The sequence below is a fragment of the Lolium perenne genome, chromosome 4 (genome assembly GCF_019359855.2).
Source record: "Lolium perenne isolate Kyuss_39 chromosome 4, Kyuss_2.0, whole genome shotgun sequence".
Classification (NCBI taxonomy): domain Eukaryota; kingdom Viridiplantae; phylum Streptophyta; class Magnoliopsida; order Poales; family Poaceae; genus Lolium; species Lolium perenne.
In genome coordinates this window covers 69,950,863-69,971,717 of record NC_067247.2, presented here as the reverse complement: position 1 = coordinate 69,971,717, position 20,855 = coordinate 69,950,863, and the positions used below count along the sequence as shown (strand labels likewise).

The 20,855-nt window shown below is 43.5% G+C and overlaps 2 protein-coding genes across 2 annotated transcripts; both read left to right on the top strand.

The window, feature by feature from the left end:
• Positions 1-9,757: 9,757 nt before the first annotated feature.
• Positions 9,758-12,509, top strand: LOC127292917 (probable histone H2A variant 3). Its single transcript, XM_051322437.2, has 3 exons — positions 9,758-9,903; positions 10,026-10,181; positions 11,982-12,509. Exons 2-3 carry the CDS (start codon positions 10,065-10,067, stop codon positions 12,276-12,278), a joined length of 414 nt encoding a protein of 137 aa, XP_051178397.1. The 5' UTR covers positions 9,758-9,903; positions 10,026-10,064; the 3' UTR covers positions 12,279-12,509.
• Positions 12,510-14,867: 2,358 nt separating this feature from the next.
• LOC127292916 (calmodulin-like protein 4) lies at positions 14,868-16,892 on the top strand. The gene is made up of 4 exons (XM_051322436.2): positions 14,868-15,098; positions 16,077-16,234; positions 16,350-16,430; positions 16,518-16,892. The coding sequence occupies exons 1-4, from the start codon at positions 15,026-15,028 to the stop codon at positions 16,668-16,670; spliced, it is 465 nt and encodes a 154-aa protein (XP_051178396.1). The 5' UTR covers positions 14,868-15,025; the 3' UTR covers positions 16,671-16,892.
• Positions 16,893-20,855: the final 3,963 nt, after the last annotated feature.

The window sequence follows — 20,855 nt, the reverse complement described above, 5'->3', positions numbered from 1 at the left end:
AACAGAACAGTCCGTAAAGACGAATTTTAAAATGGCACCAGACTTGCTCAGATGAAAATGCCCAAATTGAATGAAAGTTGCGTACATATCTGAGGATCACTCAGGTAAATTAGCATAATTTTCTGAGTTACCTACAGAGAATTAGGCCCAGATTTGTGACAGCAGGAAATCTGTTTCTGCGCAGTAATCCAAATCTAGTATGAACCTTACTATCAAAGACTTTACTTGGCACAACAATGCAACAAAACTAATATAAGGAGAGGTTGCTACAGTAGTAACAACTTCCAAGACACAAATATAAAATAGAGGTACTGTAGCAAAATAAACACATGGGTTATCTCCCAAGAAGTGCTTTCTTTATAGCCATTAAGATGGGCTCAGCAGTTTTAATGATGCACTCGCAAGAAATAGTATTTGAAGCAAAAGAGAGCATCAAGAGGCAAATTCGAAACACATTTAAGTCTAACATGCTTCCTATGCATTGGAATCTTGTAAATAAACAAGTTCAAGAAGCATAATGCAACAAGCATAGAAAGATAAAACAAGTGTAGCTTGAAAAATTTCAGCACATAGAGAGGTGTTTTAGTAACATGAAAATTTCTACAACCATATTTTCCTCTCTCATAATAACTTTCAGTAGTGTCATGAGAAAACTCAACAATATAACCATCACATAAAGCATTCTTATCATGAGTCTCATGCATAAAATTATTACTCTCCACATAAGCATAATCAATTTTATTAGTACTAGTGGGAGCAAATTCAACAAAGTAGCTATCATTATTATTCTCATCATCAAATATAGGAGGCATATTGTAATCATAATCAAATTCATCCTCCATAACAGGTGGTAACAAAAGACTACTATCATTATAATCATCATAAATAGGAGGCAAAGTATCATCAAAGTAAATTTTCTCCTCAATTCTTGGGGGACTAAAAAGATCAAGCTCATCAAAACCAGCTTCCCCAAGCTTAGAATTTTCCATAGCATTAGCAACAATAGTGTTCAAAGCATTCATATTAATAACATTCCCATTAGTATGCATATAAAGTTCCATGGGTTTTTTAATTCTCTCTTCAAACACATCATGTCCTAATTCAAGATAAAGTTCATAAAGATCTCTCATATTTTTGTTGTTTTCCATTATGCCTAACTAGTGTAAACAAGAAACAAAAAGTTGCAATTGCAGGATCTAATGGAAATAGCTTCGAGCACACACACAATGGCGCCAGAAGAGTACTGTTACCTGGAACCGAAGTATGAGTGCCTTTTACCTTTCCTCCCCGGCAACGGCGCCAGAAAATAGCTTAGTTGCCGGGGTTGCCGGTGTGTGAGTGCCGTTTACCTTTCCTCCCCGGCAACGGCGCCAGAAAATAGCTTGATGTCTACGGGTGCTTCTATTCTTGTAGACAGTGTTGGGCCTCCAAGAGCAGAGGTTTGTAGAACAGCAGCAAGTTTCCCTTAAGTGGATCACCCAAGGTTTATCGAACTCAGGGAGGAAGAGGTCAAAGATATCCCTCTCATGCAACCCTGCAACCACAAAGCAAGAAGTCTCTTGTGTCCCTAACACACCTAATAGGTGCACTAGTTCGGCGAAGAGATAGTGAAATACAGGTGGTATGAATAAGCAGTAGCAACGGCACCAGAAAAGTGCTTTGCCCAGGACAGTAAACAAGCAGTAGTAACGCAGCAGTAGTAACGCAAAGAAACGATGTGACAGCGATAGCAGTATTTAGGAACAAAGCCTAGGGATCATACTTTCACTAGTGGACACTCTCAACTTTGATCACATAACAGAATAGATAAATGCATACTCTACACTCTCTTATTGGATGATGAACACCATTGCGTAGGATTACACGAACCCTCAATGCCGGAGTTAACAAGCTCCACAATTTAATGTTCATATTTAAATAACCTTAGAGTGCATGAAAGATCAACACGACTAAACCAAGTACTAATGTAGCATGCACACTGTCACCTTCACGCTACGAAAGGAGGCATAGATCACATCAATACCATCATAGCAATAGTTAACTTCATAATCTACAAGAGATCATAATCATAGCCTACGCCAAGTACTAACACGGATGCACACACTGTCACCATTACACCGTGCAGGAGGAATAAAATTACTTTAATAACATCACTAGAGTAGCACATAGATAAATTGTGATACAAAACACATTGCAATCATAAAGAGATATAAATAAGCACTTCACTATGCCATTCATAACAGTGAATAAGTATTCTGTGAAATATAGCCTAAGAGACCCACACGGTGCACACACTGTCACCTTTACACACGTGGGACAAGGAGTCTCCGGAGACCACATAAGTAAAATTCACTTGACTAGCATAACGACATCTAGATTACAAGCATCATCATATGAATCTCAATCATGTAAAGCAGCTCATGAGATTATTGTATTGAAGTACATAGGAGAGAGATGAACCACATAGCTACCGGTACAGCCCCGAGCCTCGATGGAGAACTACTCCCTCCTCATGGGAGACAGCAGCGTTGATGGAGATGGCGGTGGTGTCGATGGAGGAGCCTTCCGGGGGCACTTCCCCGTCCCGGCGGCGTGCCGGAACAGAGACTCCTGTCCCCCAGATCTTGGCTTCGCGATGGCGGCGGCTCTGGAAGGTTTCTCGTACCGTGGCTTTTCCGTATCGAGGTTTTAGGTCCAGGGGCTTTATATAGGCGAAGAGGCGGCGTCAGAAGGTCGAAGGGGCGCCGACACTATAGGGCGGCGCGGCCAGGGCCTGGGCCGCGCCGGCCTATGGTCTGGGTGGCCTGTGGCCCCCCTCTGGTCCTTCCCGGGTGTTCTGGAAGCTTCGTGGAAAAATAGGATGCTGGGCGTTGATTTCGTCCGATTCCGAGAATATTTCGTTACTAGGATTTCTGAAACCAAAAACAGCAGAAAACAAGAATTGGCACTTCGGCATCTTGTTAATAGGTTAGTTCCAGAAAACGCATAAATATGACATAAAATGTGCATATAACATGTAGATATCATCAATAATGTGGCATGGAACATAAGAAATTATCGATACGTCGGAGACGTATCACTTACTATGTACATTGTTTTGCTCGTAAGCTTAACTTGGTTTGTGTGTCTCTTGCAATGAAGATAATTAATACTGGTGATTTCTTTGATATGATACATTATTGGTTATTGTGGCTGGATACTCTTAGAAGAGAAAGGATAAACTTAGATATTATCATCAGGAAGAAGTGGGGAAAGCCATTTGCAGGGGTTCTACAGGATTTGGATTAACCAAGAGATTTCTCTCCAAAGATCGGGACATACTAGATGGAATTATCACTATACAACTTTGTTGAGTTTGTCGAAGATGTTCCCTTTGGCTAAAATACTAGAATACGTGGAGGAAGATGGAAAAGATCCGTACAAGAAATGTCGAGCCAATGGTCTTCTGAAGTATTTTCAAACATTTGATTTTGCATTATTTCTACACATGATGATGATTATCTTTGCTTGAACAAATGGTTTGTCAAAAATGTTTCAAACTAAGGGCATGGATATTGTAAATGCTATGTCAGATGTATAATCTATTAAGCATGGGCTAAGGAAGCTTAGATTTAAGCATGTTTGGAATTCTCTCTTGGAGAAAGTATGCCTATTTTGCCGGACATATGAAATTTTAGTAATGGACATGAAAAAAGACTATAAATCCAAAGAAGCCAAGGCAAAGGACCGACATTGACAATGATCATCATTATCGGGTTGATTGTTTCTTTGCTGCCATAGATTTGTTGTCAGATGATTTAAATCGCAGATTCCATGAGTTAAATTCCGGGTTGCTTTGTTGCATGACTGCTTTCATCCCAAGTCTTTCTTATCCTTCGGTCTATCGCCTTTAAAAGTTAGTGATAACTCTTCCCGTTGCCACAACAACTGTCGAGAGGTGCTTCTCAATTATGAGATTGCCAAGAGTGTTGTACGTAACAAATGGGTGATGAATATGATCCATAGCCTCATTGTTTTGTAGAGAAAAAAATTGTTGGATACTATTCCGAACGAGGTGATAGTTGGATGTTTCCATGCGGCAAAAAAATCATCGTGGGGTGAAAAGAAATGTGATGTTCTCGAGTTTTTCTTATATACCACCACTTCAGTTTTGCAATCTCAGTTTGACATATTTTTGCATTACAGGTTGGAGATTTAAAATTGTATTAAGAAGACATCAATCATTCCTATTAGAAGACAAGTGTTCTGTTTTCCAATTTATGAACTATAAGTAATTTTGTTTAATTTTCTTATATTACTTCACTTTCTGGAAACCTGGAATGAAATCGTCATACCTTAATGTGACAATATTATCTTATAAAAATATATTTCTTTTACTCCTTAGTCACTATGTTGTCGTGAGTTTTTGTTTTGTTTTGTTTTGCCCCCACTCATATTGGCCCTGCCCATGAGATCACTCACCACCTTCGAGACAAATTCTATGTGAGGCATGTTGATTTCTTTCAGTATTGGCAGTGAACCTAAAATCCATTGCAAAACAACATGAATTGTGCTAAACCTGAATATAAATGGAAGATATAAAGGAACAAAAATATAGAATTGATTCAAAGTGAACTAAGGGGAGCCAAATAGCTAACCAATAGCTCGGCTCTATTTTACATAAAGCATGGAATGAGGTGAGACAAGATAATTATTAAACCTAATTGCAAATATTTCTAATAAGAAAGGTTGGGTTCGTAGCAATGGGGAATGTTTCCTTTGCATGAACAATAACTTTACAAGTTTAAAAAATGTGATCCAATAATTCAAGCTTCCAGCTACGCCCATTATTAAAACAAAGAACCATGTAACTATGTTTAGCTTTTTGCATAGGCAATAAGGACCCTTAGTACAAAAAAAAATATTCAATGAAGATTTAAATATTGTCTAGATGCATAGAATTCATAAAATAAAATTACAAACCCACTTTTGTGATGCGTCCATGAACAAAAATCTAGCAACATAACTCCAAAATGTAGTAACTTTATTTAGCTACAGAGCATGGCATATCGTGATGTACATGAAACCATGAAATGCGAATGTTCAACAATAAATTTGTAGCATGAGAAAAAGATTCAAAGAAAGCATGACCAAAACACAACCAACACATTTGTTGCAAATTTTGAAGCAGGATTCAAGAAGGAAGTTAAGAATGTCGTACCTATATATGGTGTGGCATGCCGTGTCTTGATTCACTGTCACTAGTACCAATAAAAATAGAAGAACCATGTGGCGACTGCAAAATTAACAGTGTCATGCAAACATCAATTCAATTTGCACACCAATAATTAGGTTATTGTATTTCATTCAGAGAATTTGGTTATAATTGGTTTCAAACACATAGTCAAACTAGACTGCAATTGATATAGATGACAACCTTAAAAAGTAAAAACCAAAACTCTCAATTTGTAGGTAGAATTTAGTTTACTAGAAAACAAGCATATATACCACTATCAAGTCAATAGTGCACCTCCATGGTAGTACAAGGAAAATAAATCGATTTCAAACCGATTGATGCTAACCGACTCACTAACATATCAATGTTAAAAGAATGCATATATTTTTAGCATGCACATATAAGCATATAAAGCATCTAGGATAAATCTATCAGTTCAATTTGCCACATGTCAGCATCTTGAAACTCTATCCGGTGAAATTTTTGTTGAAGCAGGTGAAGATATGAAAGAGGATTTGAGGTAAAAAAATACTAAACATTTATAGAACCAAATTAGTGATAAAGGAAGAATCATTCTGCAAATGAGGATATGAATCATCCATATATACATAATAAGGAAAATAATTTTCAATATGGCAAAAAAGGAGGAACTAAATATAAATATTATCTTGAACATAAATAATATAAGTGAAATAACTAAAAGGACCATGTCGACGACACCATATCAAACTGTAGCATATACGTAAAAAACTAAGTTCATAGTTTGCCAAAAGATTTGGATACTTATGAAGTCAGTGCACGTAATCAATCAATTAGAGCTGAGTTTTGAAAATGCTAGACCTAGCATGCAAAATAATTATGAAGTCACTGCATTTAATCAAATTGTAGCATATGAAAAAAGTAAGTTCATAGGTTAGCCCTAATAATTGGTCTTATGTAGTATTAAACATTGAACGCACCTTTGCCTTTACCTGATCAAAACTTCTACATTTCATGTACTTCTCATATGCAATAATACATGTGCCAAGCAACATAGGAATAATCAATCTCCACATGCAGCAATACATTTTTCTAGTTGGAGATATTTCAGTTTTCTGTCACCTGTTTTGCTTATAGGCAACCCAAAATTTCTACTATCTTGGTCCAAGAAATACCTAACGCGAGAAAATAATACAAGGAAGATCACTCATATAATTTGTTTTCCTTCAACCCTAGAGCAACCTAGAGAATAGAAAAAAATGATACTAAGACAACACTCAACTCACATGTTACCCATTTGTTTCACAAACCAAGACCAAAGAAAAAAAAAGGTAATCTTACTTGGACATGAGGCCGGTTATTAGCACGTGGACAGACTTCTGGTGCTTTCATTAGGAAATTTGTGATGATATATTGTCAAAATCCATTTGACTATTTTCATCTGCTCTGGCACCTGCAACAGTAGTCATATTCATTCAATCGTCTAGTACGCTCGACTGGAGTGGGGCACTAAGTCAACATCGAGACAAGATATCACGGGATGCAAGATCATGTATAAACATGCAAATTCAACATTCATGTAATGCTCAAGCCTACGTGCCGAAGAAATTCCACCATTTGTCAACCTAAAACTCTTCTCTATATTTTTGTAGGAAGTCAAATATTAGGATTGTAAAATGTTACAAAGAACTCTTAGCCTCTATCCAGTTTTATAGGTTATGCATGAAGTTTCTGACAAAGGGTAATCATAGATACCAATAGAATCATCAACAAACCTTTAGCACACTTTCTCCAACACATGAACAACAATACTAAACAAAGATGCTCAGGCGGGAACTGTTATAGTGCTACATCAAATACAACCACCATTTGGACATTGAAAATTTGAGATAGCATGTATGCGCTGTAAAATCAGTACTTATATTATTTGGAATTTGATAAATTATATTGATTAGCAATTTTTTTAGAGGGAATACACATCACTTATAATTTTTGTCACTGATACAACACCATGAAGACCAGAGGTGGCACTGAAAACTAGAAGAAGTGCAAAAACAAGACCAACATCACAATCCCGAGGGGAAGTCATGTAAATACATTGCAATTGGCATGACTTGGATAAATTTCATCACTCTTGAGTCAGGCTTTAGTCATTCATTCACCAAAAGAAATAAGCAAATACACGTTTTTAACAATTCCTCTCACGGAAAGAACACATCAAGACAAAATATATGTCTAGTATATTGGCAATACGAGTGTGCCAACCGTCAGTTGACTGTGAAGAACATTAATACTATTTTTCACCAAGAATTTAAAACCTTCGGCCAGAGAAGGTTTCATTAACACCAAAAAAGGGAATAGATATGCATCGTGAACATCAACAATTAGTAATTGATAAAAGCACTGTGTAAACCTATTAGATAAGAGTGGTCAAGCATCATATACCAAATAAGGATGTACCAAAGAAATTAACTAATATAGTATCAAGAGAAACCATAAGTATGACGTTGATGGGTAGAGTAGCTAGCAAGTAATACCCTGATTTTATACCTTGAATCTATCTTTGATGAAATTGAGAAAGGAGTCATCCTAAATGCATAAATGGAATAACATTGACTCACCCAATTTGGTATATGTATCATAGAAGGAGTCTCCCAAAAATTCTATTTGCTACCTCTAGCTACATCATAGAGCATGTAAAAATGTCAACCAATGTAACTGAGAAACCGAGACCATACCCACAAATAAACAAGCTCATACTATTTGTGTCGTTCTTGCTGCCTCCATTGGTGACAATGTTGCTGAAGCCACATAAGGAAGGGCATTGATAGAAAAAAATCCAAGCCTCACATCTCCTTCCTCCATCCTAGCCAAAAAAAAAAAACGCTTAGGTAGCAAAATAATACTCTCTTAGCTTGCATTACATATTTCTCGGTTTTCTAAGCTGGAGTCAAGAAGAGATTTGTAAGAAATTTATTACTATTTGTTTGGCAAATCATATCAGGTAAATGTTGTTATCCAACAATTTTCCTCTTATACTAATTACTTATATGTCTTAGAGTGCAATGGTAAAATACTTAACATTTTTTTTCTTACAAAAGAAGAAGTTACTGTGCTAATCCATTGCAATATCAAAAAAAGCCCGAGACTGGTTAAAGAAAGTACTTGCACTAATAGCGTCAAAATAATGTAGGTCTCCTTCCCAAGAACAACATTGGATTTTTATGCATGAATAAGGTCGATGAGGTAACCTTTATCCGCTTGAAGGACAAACTATACCCTTTGAACAACAAAATAAGTACCGGAACCAACTCTTCGAACAACAAGGAAGATGTCCTTAAGGAAATCTAAAGGAAGAAGCTATCACAAAAAACATGACCAATAAAAAATATCGGTACAAGAAACAACCTAACATATAATGCTTTTTGTGCCATATGAGATAAGTAGAAGACTAACAGAACAATGGCAAAATATTTTATTACCATATGCAAAAATATAATTTTCCATATGCCATATGAGTTGTGCATATGCAAAACAATAATGTCCACCAAATTTCATTATTCACAAATAATTGAAAAATATTTTCTTACCATATTCCATCTGAATTCTTCATTCCTAGCCCCGGATTACAATTAATCCTAGCACACTAAATTACAATTCATAACCTGCTATTTCAGATCCATAGAAACACCAAAATAGATCTAGAGAGATAGAGAGCACCAGACACCATCTTGCTTGGGATGAGGCGGACGAGAATGATAGGATGGAGGATCGTTGTTGGAAGATGCATACCCTTGAGAGGAGAGTCAACACGCAGTTGCCGGCGCCCAGATGCCGTTGCTGTGGGTGGCCATGGTGCCAGGGAGGCATCAGCGGAGGCCGAGCTCATCGCGTGGGCCATCTCTGCATCTTGTAGCCAACTGCTGAGAGAGAGAGAGAGGGGAGGTGAGATTGGAAAGAGAGAGATCTGAAAAAGGTGGAGAGGCTAGGAGGCGTACCTGCGGGCGAACGCCACCGCTAATGGTTGCCATGGAGGCGGGGACACGCCATCGAAGGCCGAGCTCGTCGAGCCCTTCCGATCCAGATCCTCGTTGAGGAGAACAACAACGACGACCCAACGACATTGCTGGTTAGGGGTTTGAAGAGGGGAGCAGGAGAGAGACTAGGTGAGGGGACAAAAAGAGGCGTAACCATGGGGAAACCCCCCTCTCTCTCCATGGCCAACGAGGGAGGGAAGCCTCCATGACCGGCGTGCCCCATACCTTGCGACAAAGGGCCAGCCGCCGCACAGCGGCGGCGCCATCCTCTCTCCACAACTACTAACCCTAATTTGGTGGTGAAATATCGATTTTGCCCCTGTTACCCTAGCAAAACCACGATGTTGCCACCGCCGCGTCTCTCTCCACTCTTTTCACCTCACACAGAGCAACACATAGACACGGTCACTGACAAGCGGGGCCACACGAAAAGCAGGTCCACAAATCAATGACTCACACTAGGATGACTAGTGGTAAGGGAAGTTAGCGGTCATACAAAAGGACGGCCAGGATCAGTTTCGCAGCTGCATCGGACGGCGCAGAGCACGAACGCTAATTTTCCGTCCTTTATAAAATCCCCACCAAACCAGACCAAGAGCCCACACTCCACAAGCCAGGAAAAAAATCGGTCGCGTCGCGTGAGGAGAAGGGAAGGGAAGCGAGGCGAAAAAGGTAGGGGCTCCCCAGCTAATCCTATCCGAAATTCCAATTCCCCCGCTATTTCGGACGCGGGATCCGCCGGATTCGCGCCCCGATCTGCTCTGATTCGGCGGATTTGGTCTCGTTTTCGACAGGTCGCGTTCGAAGCGGAGCGGAGCGGAGCAGAGGAGGAGATGGCCGGGAAGGGAGGCAAGGGCTTGCTCGCGGCCAAGACGACGGCGGCCAAGACCGCCGAGAAGGACAAGGGGAAGAAGGCCCCCATCTCCCGCTCCTCCCGCGCCGGCCTGCAGGTGAGCGACCTCGCTTTTTTGCTCTGCTTTGACCGCCCCCGTACGCGGGCTTAGATTTGGTTTGAATTCCAAGCGTCCAGCTCGCGCTTGCCGTCAGGCCGTGGTATTCTAGTGGGTTCGCGGCTCGAGGGCTCTAGGGCACGCGTTTCGGTAGCTGCAGAGAGGTTATTGCGTGCTGTTTAGTTCGTTAGGCTTGGCACGAGTTAGATTCTTGCGTGGATTGTATGATCTGCTGTGCGCACCAGTTTGGGTGGGGTTTTAGAGGTTCAACAAGTCGTGGAGTCTCTACCTAATATTTGTAGATCTGGAGAAGCATTTGGTCTGTCTAGCTGTGTTAAGTGGGCTGGAGTTTCCTATTCGATTTGGTCGGGGGCACTTCTATGGGATCATAAGTTTTGAACTGTTTACCGTTCGTCTTAGCAGAGGATTTGGTTCGTGATGGTAACATGAGCGAACAGGGTGGTATGTGTTAGATGATTGTAGATTTTGCGATGGTACAATTCATTGTCCATTTGGTCTGTAGGTGGGTGTGGTGAGGCTGCAGTGCTGTTACCAGTAATGATTGTGTGAGACTGGAAATTGGGGAATATGGATAGAGATCATGCCACTGCTTGTCGACTAGCTTGGGCACCTGTTTCGGTAGCTATATAGAGGTGATTGTGTTCTGTTTAGTTCGCTAGGCTTAACACGAGTTAGATTCCTGCGTGGATTGTATGATCTGCTGTGCGCACCAGTTTGGGTGGGGTTTTAGAGGTTCAAGAAGTCGTGGAGTCTCTACTGAATATTTGTAGATCTGGAGAAGCATTTGGTCTGTCTAGCTGTGTTAAGTGGGCTGGAGTTTCCATCATGATCATGCCTATTCGATTTGGTCGTGGGCGCTTCTATTGGGATCATAAGTTGTGAACGGTTTAGCTTTTCGTCTTAGCAGAGGTTTTTTGTTCGTGATGGTAACATGAGCGAAGAGGGTGGTACACGTTAGATAGTTTTTGTGATGGTACAGTTCATTGTCCATTTGGTCTGTAGATGGGGGTAGGGAGACTGGAAATTGGGTAATATGGATAGAGATCATGCCACTGCTTGTCAACTAGCTTGGGTGTATGCAAGGGTGGGCGTTGAGCTGTTGAGGCTGTTGAGTTGTTAGAGTGGGCTCTGGGACCACCTGTGGTACTTGACCTGCCCTAGGAGGCACAGTTACTATTTTTTCTGAAGGGTGTCAGGCATATTAGTGTTGTTTTTTCTGAACTTTCAAGGCATAGACTACTCCACTTCATCCTAGTTTTATTGTGTTTATTTGTTGTTGTAAAATCAGTCTCATAAGTCATAACCCACTTTAACCGTGCTTAATCTTTTTGGCGTCATGTGCTACTGAAACAAGGATAGCTTGTTAATATATGCTGATCTGTGACACTCACTTGTGTGCCATGCCTTCTGCTGTCACATCTGTTTTGCACTGCACTTCAAGTAGGTGATATGGACCATGTGGTCAATTGGTCCATGGTAGTGTTTAAATTTACGAATATCTTCTTCTTATTGACCTTGCACTTTGCAGCTTGAGTACCTAGGTTTGTAGGTCCTGTTAGTCAGATGTTTCATACCTAGGTTTGTAGGTCCTGTTAGTCAGATGTTTCAGAAAATCCCGCTAAGACACTTTAGTTTGCGTGTTTGCATGCTTTGATTACTGGTGTATGAACACGGTTGATTCTGTTACTGTTGTGCAGTTTTTGTGCAGACGAGTTTATTATATCTGATGATTTTATGACTTGCTCCCCGTACTAATTATTTTGCTATGCTATATTTCAGTTCCCTGTCGGCCGTATCCATCGTCAGCTGAAGCAAAGGACTCAGGCGAATGGCCGTGTTGGTGCTACTGCGGCTGTCTACTCTGCTGCTATCCTGGAGTACCTGACTGCTGAGGTTCTTGAGCTGGCCGGCAACGCTAGCAAGGATCTGAAGGTGAAGCGTATCACCCCTCGCCATCTTCAGCTGGCCATCCGTGGAGATGAAGAGCTCGACACCCTCATCAAGGGTACCATCGCTGGTGGAGGTGTGATCCCGCACATCCACAAGTCGCTCATCAACAAGTCTTCCAAGGAGTGAAGAGAATAGCAAAGGAGTATCTTAGCTTAAATCGAGACATTCCCACACTCCGTGTGGGATGAGTTTATCTTCATATCGTTTAGCTTATTAGCTATGCTTCCAGATCGAAGTAATCCATCTGTGTAATGCTTCCCTGGTACTGCTTCCGTTATTTGGACCATTGGATTTGTGTTTGTTCGTTGACTTTGTGATAGACCCTGAATGCAATACTTCTTAAAATGCTTTGAGTAATTGTTGGCAGTCTTCTATTCCAGTTGTCTGCATCTGCTTTTCCTTCATGGATTACTGTTTTTTTTAATGATTTCTGGAGTATAGCTCAGTGGAATGTGGATTTGGTGGAGTTCAAATGCACAGAGCTGGACCGTGCAATATCTCACTGCGAATCAGGAGAGAACTGAGGGATGTACACTGATTGCAGACAGCTGTTGCAGCTCTACGACTTCGGAATGTTGTTGCTGCTGCAGCAGTGTGCTGGTGTGCGTGTAGTGAACATGCCTGATCCGAATCAGATGCAGCGATCATCACTGACGCACAATTGCTGTTTGCTTGACTTCTGCTAAGAGTCAAGACTGCAACAGGTGAGTATCATTGTTATTATACGCTTTTATCTGACTGGATTTAGCATTCCAGCTTAGACATGAGGCAGATGTGGTCAGTCTGTTGATTCTTCTAATGGCATCGGCTAAAGGAGTGTACGCCTCCTTTCACAAGTCGCAGCTTCCTAGCGCCAATGAATGACACCTCTTTGTTCATGTCATTCTCTTGGTTGCAATTTCACTCACTTTTCACCACCGTCAGTCCAACAGGGCCTTGCGTGGCAGGAGCTGCACACCAGCCATGTTTCACTGACTAGTGAGATTGCTGTGGTCGCTGTCCTGAGCACGTCGCGGGAATGGTATGGAAAGCGCAGGAAACGGCTAGGAAAACAAGTAGACCCCCAAGTTTTTCCACAAAGCGCGCCGCCCAGCGTACACAGCGCATTTGAGTAATTGTTGGCCGTCTCCTATTTGGACCATTGGATTTGTGTTCGTTTGTTGACTTTGTGATAGACCCTGAATGCAAAACTTCTTAAAATGCTTTGAGTAATTGTTGGACGTCTCCTATTCGAGCTGTCTGCATCTACTTTCCTTCTTGAGTTACTATTGTTCTGATTTCTGGAGTATAGCTCAGTGAAAGGCAGAACTGAAGGGGCTCACATAGACGATCATAGAGTTGTGTGATTGCTCTGCGAGCCAGGAGGGAAGTATACTGACTGCAGATATCTGTTGCAGGTCTACGACGGTGGAACGTTGATGCTGTTGCTGCAGCAGTAAGCTGCTATGTGAGCAATGTGCATGCCTGATCCTAAGCAGATGCAGTGATCATCAGTGATGCACAACTGCCGTTTCCATGTCAGCTGTTTCCTATTATCAGTTTTGGCTGTCCCCTATTCCAGTTATCTGCATCATCTTTCCTTCTTGGCCTACCGTTCTTGTTCTAATTTGTCGAGTACAGCTCAGTTGATGGCCGAGTTGAAGAGGCTCAGATACACATAGCAGGCCATGAAATTTCTCGCGAGTCAAGAGCAAAGTATGCTGATGCAGTTGGCCGCTGCAGGTCTACGACTGGAATGTTGCTGTGGAATGTTGCTGCTGCAGCAGTGTGCTGCTGCGTGTGCAGTACACACGCCTGATCCGAAGCAGTTGCTTTAAATTTGATCATCAATGACGCACAATTGCTGCTCGCTCGAGCAGTTTCCCGACGGCTTGTGCAACAGATTCCCCAAATACCTATCATTGTTATTTTACACTTGAAGCTGACTGTATCCAGCTTAGACATGAGGCGGAAGTCGTCAGTCTGCTTATATATCTTATAATCGCCGCAGCTAACGAGCATCCATCCCCTTTTCCCAAGTCACAGCTGCTACCTCAAGGCTTAATCCATTCCGTTGCAGGTCAAATCCTGACATCTGTAACCAAACATACTGTCACACTCCCCCCCTTTGGACAATGGCACCTCTCTGTTCATGTCATTCTCTTGCCGCAGTTTCCCACACTTTTCACCACCGTCAGTCCAACGTGGCCTTGCGTGGCAGGACCTGTACGCGCTTCTCCTCGTGACCATTTTGCCATGTCTTCTGAGCCTTCATAAAACTGAAACCTATAGATTAGTGAGATTAAGAGGGCTTTTCCTAGCTTTAGCACAGTTTTTGATGGGCGTGATGCAAACAAGGCTGCCCATTTGTGTGCTAAACGAGCTAGTTTACATAGGAGGAGATGTCTGTGGACTATCTCGCTGATACTCTTAGGAGTGATCGTGATGCCATCGATTAATCAATAAAGCTCTCCGAATTTCTAAAAATATACTGAAACCAAAGGCACATGCTTCACTGTCTGCTGAAACTGTAGCGGTCTCTGTCGAGAGCTCCAAGCGGGGATGGCAGGGAAAGCGCAGGAAATGGTTTGGAAAACCGGGAGACCCCGCTCCAAGTTTTTCCACAAAGCGCGCCGCCCAGCGTCCACAGCGCGTGTGCCCGTCTATGTCTCCGAGGACACCGAGGTCTTCTTTATCTACCCCCTCTTACCCCCATTGGCACGCTAGGATGCTTCCACCCTGCTTCCCTCCTCTGCTCTGCTCTGCTCTCCTCTCCTTATATTTGCTCTTGCTGGCTACTGTGACTCAGCTTTCTACTTATTCCCCTCCTCGCCCACAACTCGCTTCCACTCCAAGAACAACTTGCCTGCAGCTTTCTGACATTCAGAGATTGCATGGAAGGGCTGACGGGCGAGCAGATGTTGGCATTCAAGGAGGCCTTCTCCCTCTTCGACAAGAACGGCGACGGTCTGTTTCTCTGCTTTCCATTACCCTCTCCTCGATCGATGGACCATGCCTTCTCGCTTATTCTGATGCAGTTTTGTTGAGATTGTTTCTCTGCAGCGATGCTAGTGTCTATTAATTTGTCTAGCCTTGTTTTCGTTGATCTTCTTAGCAGAGAATCATAATAAGTAGCCTTGTTTTCGTTGATCTTCTTAGCAGAGAATCATAGTAAGTTATGTAACGTGTTTCTACCTGCCTAGCTTATGGACCTGTAGAGCAGTGGATGGAATTTATAGTAGTATTTCTTTGAAAGTTCAGCGATTAGAGGTTCAGTTCCCTACGACTAGTTTCAGAGATTAGTTTGGTCAAATAAACTCTTCATTCAGCTCCTGACAAAACAAGCGTTTCTGTGATTGGCTCACTTGTCCTTGGTCTTGAGGGCCCATCTATCATTGCCGTAGGTTACCCCCCTACTTTCTTCGAGTAAATGTATTCCTTTTTTTTTTTTGCGGAAGAGAGCAAATGTATTCAAACTTGCTAATCTAATGGCCAAGTTGCTCATGTAACTTGTAGACAGGAATTCCCTGAAATAATTATGCTATTCAAGAATCAACACGGTTTTGTGTTGGACTTGGATGTGGTGATATCACTGTTTGACGTGTAACTGCTTAACTACTTCATCACATATATAAGCTCACATCAAACGTAACTTCAGCATATATATAAGCTCACATCAAACGTAGCGTATCTTTGACCGGTCTTTGCACGTGGTGTTCCCTTATCCCTTGCTCTCTTTGGAATTAGGATATGTGTGTATGCACAAGAACCTAAGTTTTAGCAACAGCACTGACCAGGATGCTAATCGTCTCCGAAGCAAAATCCTGCTATTATTACTGTCATGCCTTTTTTTTTCCTTTTTGTGATGTTTCTGACCTTAAATGATCACATTTTCTTAATCCGATTGACATGTGAGACATTGGGACACTAATTTGTCATATGAAGGATGCATAAGCTTGGAAGAGCTGGCTGCGGTGACTCGCTCTCTCGGCCTTGAGCCGACTGAACAGGAGCTCAACGACATGATGCGTGAAGTCGACACGGATGGGAACGGGATCATAGATTTCCAGGAGTTCCTGAACCTTATTGCAAGGAAAATGAAGGTAAAGCTTTGCAATCTGCTGAATAATCAACTGGTGACCTACATTGTCGATCTTCTTCTCATGTTTGACAATGTCTGAATGTAATGTTGCTTTTGATTTCCATGGGGATTTGCAGGATGGAGATGGTGATGAAGAGCTGAAGGAAGCTTTCGAGGTCCTGGACAAGGATCAGAACGGTTTCATCTCCCCGGTTGAGGTGGCTGAGCACTCTTTCACATGTTCTGATTAACTTCCAAGCTTATTTTGAGCATTGCCGAACTTCATCTTGTCCATGGAAATGCAGCTGAGGACAGTGATGATCAACCTCGGGGAGAAGATGACCGAAGAGGAGGTTGAGCAGATGATCAACGAGGCGGATACCGATGGCGACGGGCAGGTGAACTATGATGAATTTGTGCTCATGATGAAAAATGCTGAGCACAAGATATCTGGATGAACAGATTAAGGATGGTGATAGATGTGAAACCACTGGTATTCAGCTTAGTAGGATGCATTGTATCCACTGTAAATTCGCTGTGGGAAGCTTGCAGTTTGTAATGTTGTTACTTCCGTTTTCTGAAACCATTGTAAAATTGGGGTTTTCTCTTAGGAGTTGTCTGTGAATTATGTAACAGAAGTAGCTACATATATTTTGATGACCATGTACCCATGTTCTTTATTTCCCGGAGCCATGTTAACAATCTTTATGTTCTTTTACAATCTATCATGTCAATTTTATTTCTGAAGCTTGAACGTACCCCAATGCTCGTGCTCCTGCTACTCCCCCTGTGTTCCTTGCCATCTACTACTCCCTCCCTCAGCGTTGGAAGATGAGAAGGCCTCTGATGTGGATTCCTTTATCTTGTCGCGTCCTTGGAGGCGAGAGCTTAGTTTTTATCGTCATACACAGCCGAACCTTATATTTTTGCACTACAGCTCATCCTTGCAAAGTTACAAGGGTGATACATACGATGAGCATGAGCGTTTTTTCTTGTTACTAATGCCTTGTCTCATCTTCCCCAGTCCTGACCCATTTAATCACCTTATAATCTTTCCACTAGCAGCAAGCCGCACAACGAGATGTTTAACCTCCAATAGTGTTGAACCACTAGCTCCTCCGAGCCATGGCAGAACAGGCAGTTAACTCTGTGGCTTCTGCAGTGGCTGGTGAGGTCACCAACAGAGTGTTCTCCGTGCTGATACAGAGGTACGGTAAAGATACAGCCACCAGCGAGAAGCTGCAACGGCTAGAGATGCTGCTAATCAAGATCCACAGCGCCGTTGAGGCGTCGGAGAAGCACGCCATCGTGAACTCGTGGCTGCTGAGGTGGCGTGACAAGCTGAAGGAAGCCGCCTCACGAGGCGACGAGGTGCTTGCCAGATTCCCACCGCTGGTCAAGGACGCCGATGCCAACCAGCAGCAAAGCGAATCAGCCTCTCCTTCCACTGTTGCTCCTACCAGAGCTGTAGGTGCGCCGTTTTCCCCCAAGAAATCTCTGTCCGATATTTTTTTTTTTTTTTTTGGAGCAACCGGCAGGAGCACTGCCTTTTCATTAAGCAAGAGGGAACAACAAGGTCCAAACTGTACAAAGAGAGGGCATTTTTAGATTAAGGTGGTAAAATGCCCAGAACCCACCATGAAGGACGAGCTACCAAAAAAGAGAACTAATCCGGATCGGCCGGGATGGCCGGGCCGAAGCCATTTATAGCACGATCCCTTTGGAGGATATCCTCGTTTGCTATGCTTGCGACCTCAAGGTAGGTAAGACGTTGTCCAGTGAAAATGCGCCGGTTTCGTTCCTTCCAAGCGTTCCAGAGCACATATAGGAACCGACCGCTGATGCGCTTCTTTTCTTTCTGTGGCTTTTCTTTTATCATGTCGTTCCACCAGTCAGATATGGATTGGAAGTCAAGGCGTCGGTCATCAGAGGAGTCGCCATCCCAAAATTTGACAAGGTTCCAGACAGCCGCCGTGAACGGGCAGTTTCTGCAAAGGTGGTCAGCTGTCTCAGGCTCGCTGAGGCACAATGGGCATCGAGGGTCGTGAGGCCATCCTCGGATGGCAAGCATATCGGCGGTAAGGAGCTTTCCATGAAGGGCTAGCCAGCCAAACAACTTGCATTTGGGCTCGGCGTGTGCCGACCAAATCTTCATGGCATCGAAGCGGGCATGGGAGCCAAGGAATTGTGCCTCGTAGGCGGAGCTAGCGGTGTAGGTTGAATCGGCATTAAGCATCCAGACGATGGTGTCCGGCAACTCGGGGGCAAGGTTGATGGAGTGAACGGCCTCCCAAACGTCGATATATTGCGCCAGCTGTTGAGGCGAGTTGAGGGACGCGACAGAGCGGATCCAGTTGTTTTCACTTAGCTCTTTGGCTACCGTACGGTTCTTCCTCGTGGCAATTCTGTAGAGGTCGGGCGCCCATTGAGATAGAGGGCCCCGAGCATACCAGTTGTCGTGCCAGAATTTGGCCGTCTCCCCGTTTCCAATGGTAACTTTAGTGGCGGCTCTGAAGAGGGACATGTCGGTGTCGTCGCATGGAAGTTTTGAGCCAGACCAAGCGCGGTCCGGATCAGTCCACTGGAGCCAAGGCCAAAGTAATCGCAGGGCACGTCCAGATCTCTCAATGTCCGGAATGCCGAGGCCCCCCAGCTTCTTTGGCCTGCATATCGTTCTCCAATTCACAAGAGCTTTCCCCTGGGCGGCATGTTCGCCCTCTTCACCGGCCCAGACGAATGTCCTGGCAATCTTGTTGATCCTCTCACGAGCCCATTTTGGCAGAGGAATGGCAGTGGCGTGGTAAGTGCTAGTGGCCATGAGCACCGTCTTCGCAAGGATGACCCTTCCAGGTCTAGCAAGGTTCTTGCCGATCCAACCCGGGAGCTTTCCGGCGATCTTGTCGATTAGGGGCTGTAGGTCCACCTTCCGAAGACGGCGAAAATGCAGAGGGAGCCCCAAATATTTGCCAGGGAAGCAGGCAAGCTTCGCGGGAAAGTCATTGAGAATTTCCTGAAGGTCCACGTCAGCACAGCGCACCGGGAAAATTTCCGTCTTGGTCATGTTGGTGACAAGTCCACTGGCCTTTCCGAAGCAGTCTAGAATGGAAGAGATGGCGCGAAGGTCCTCCTTAGTGGGGTTTACGAAGATTCCGGCGTCGTCCGCATAAAGAGAGATGCGGCATCGGTTGGTCCTAGAGCGTATGGGACTCAGAATGCCCAATTGAGTGGCCGAGGAAAGGATGCGTTGTAGGGGGTCGATGGCGAGGATGAAAAGCATGGGTGATAGCGGATCCCCCTGTCTAAGACCGCGGGCGTAGCAGAAAGGGGTGCCAGGTTCACCATTTAGCAGCACTCTAGACGTGGCCGAGGAGAGGGAAAGACACACCCAGTCCCGCCAAGCTTGGCCAAACCCCAGCGCTGACATGACGTCAAGAAGGTAAGCCCATCCTACGGAATCGAAGGCCTTGGAGATATCAAGCTTGAGGAATAGGCTCGGGGTCTTGTTAGCATGAAGTTCCCGTATGAGGTTTTGAACATGTAAGAAGTTGTCGTGAATGCTTCTTTTCTTGATGAAGGCGCTTTGGCACTTGGAGACGATATCCGGGAGCATTGGAGCCAGGCGGTTGGCCAGAAGCTTGGAGAAAATCTTTGAAAGACTATGGATGAGGCTAATCGGCCTGTAGTCGCCCACTGAAGTGGCCTCAGCTTTCTTGGGGATGAGGATGATGTTGGCGGAGTTGACAAGGCTGGAAAGATGATGTTCTGGAGCGTCGACGATGACATGGAAAGGCTGAACAAGACGTTGGGAATGTTAGAGAAGCTCTCGCCAGACATCGGAGAGTTCATAAGATTGCTTCACCTTGAGGCTGAGGCCTTGCCGAAGGTGTAGATCAAACACCTAACAGTACAACATTGTCAGCTAAAGTGTACGGACCAACAAAGATGGGGGAAGAAAGAGAGAAGAAAAGGATGAGAACATCTACTTCAACTAGCAATCCCTCATCACCACCGGAGGAGGAAAGGACAGAAGAGATGCCTGACGTGGTGGGTTATGCTGAAGACGATGACGACGAACTAACACTTTTTTCAGAGGATTTAGAATGTGATTCAGAAGTTCTCCAGAAGGAACAACAGCTTAAGATGCTGCACGGTAGGCTAGAGGCAGCACTTGTTGAGATCTGCAAGGCTGTCGAGCTGAAAGGCAGCCGCGACCTAGAAGACCAGGAGTGGCTAGCGTATTGGGCTGTCATCCTTCGGGAGGCGAAAGAACAAGGCTGTGCCGTTCTCGGTGCCATCAGTGCAGGCAAAACCATCAGCACGGAAAACAGCAAGGAGTCTATGGTGGAATTTGATCAAGAAAAAGACCAACTCTCTAGTTTCGTGCAGAGATTGGAGGACTTAGCTAGTGATGTGGAATACTTTTACAAACTAGTATACCTGTGTCGGGTGTGCTAGCTTCTTATTCTTGTCCAACTATTAATTGTTGACAACTTAGATTTTTGGAAAGAGTATTTGGTGCATGAAACTTAATAGGCCGTGCTTCTTTTCTCAGTTGCAACATTCAGTTGTCCTTTCCGATTTGACCGTTTTGTTTGCCGCTGTAAAATAACACATGTCCACAAGCTGTTACTCTGTTCTCATCA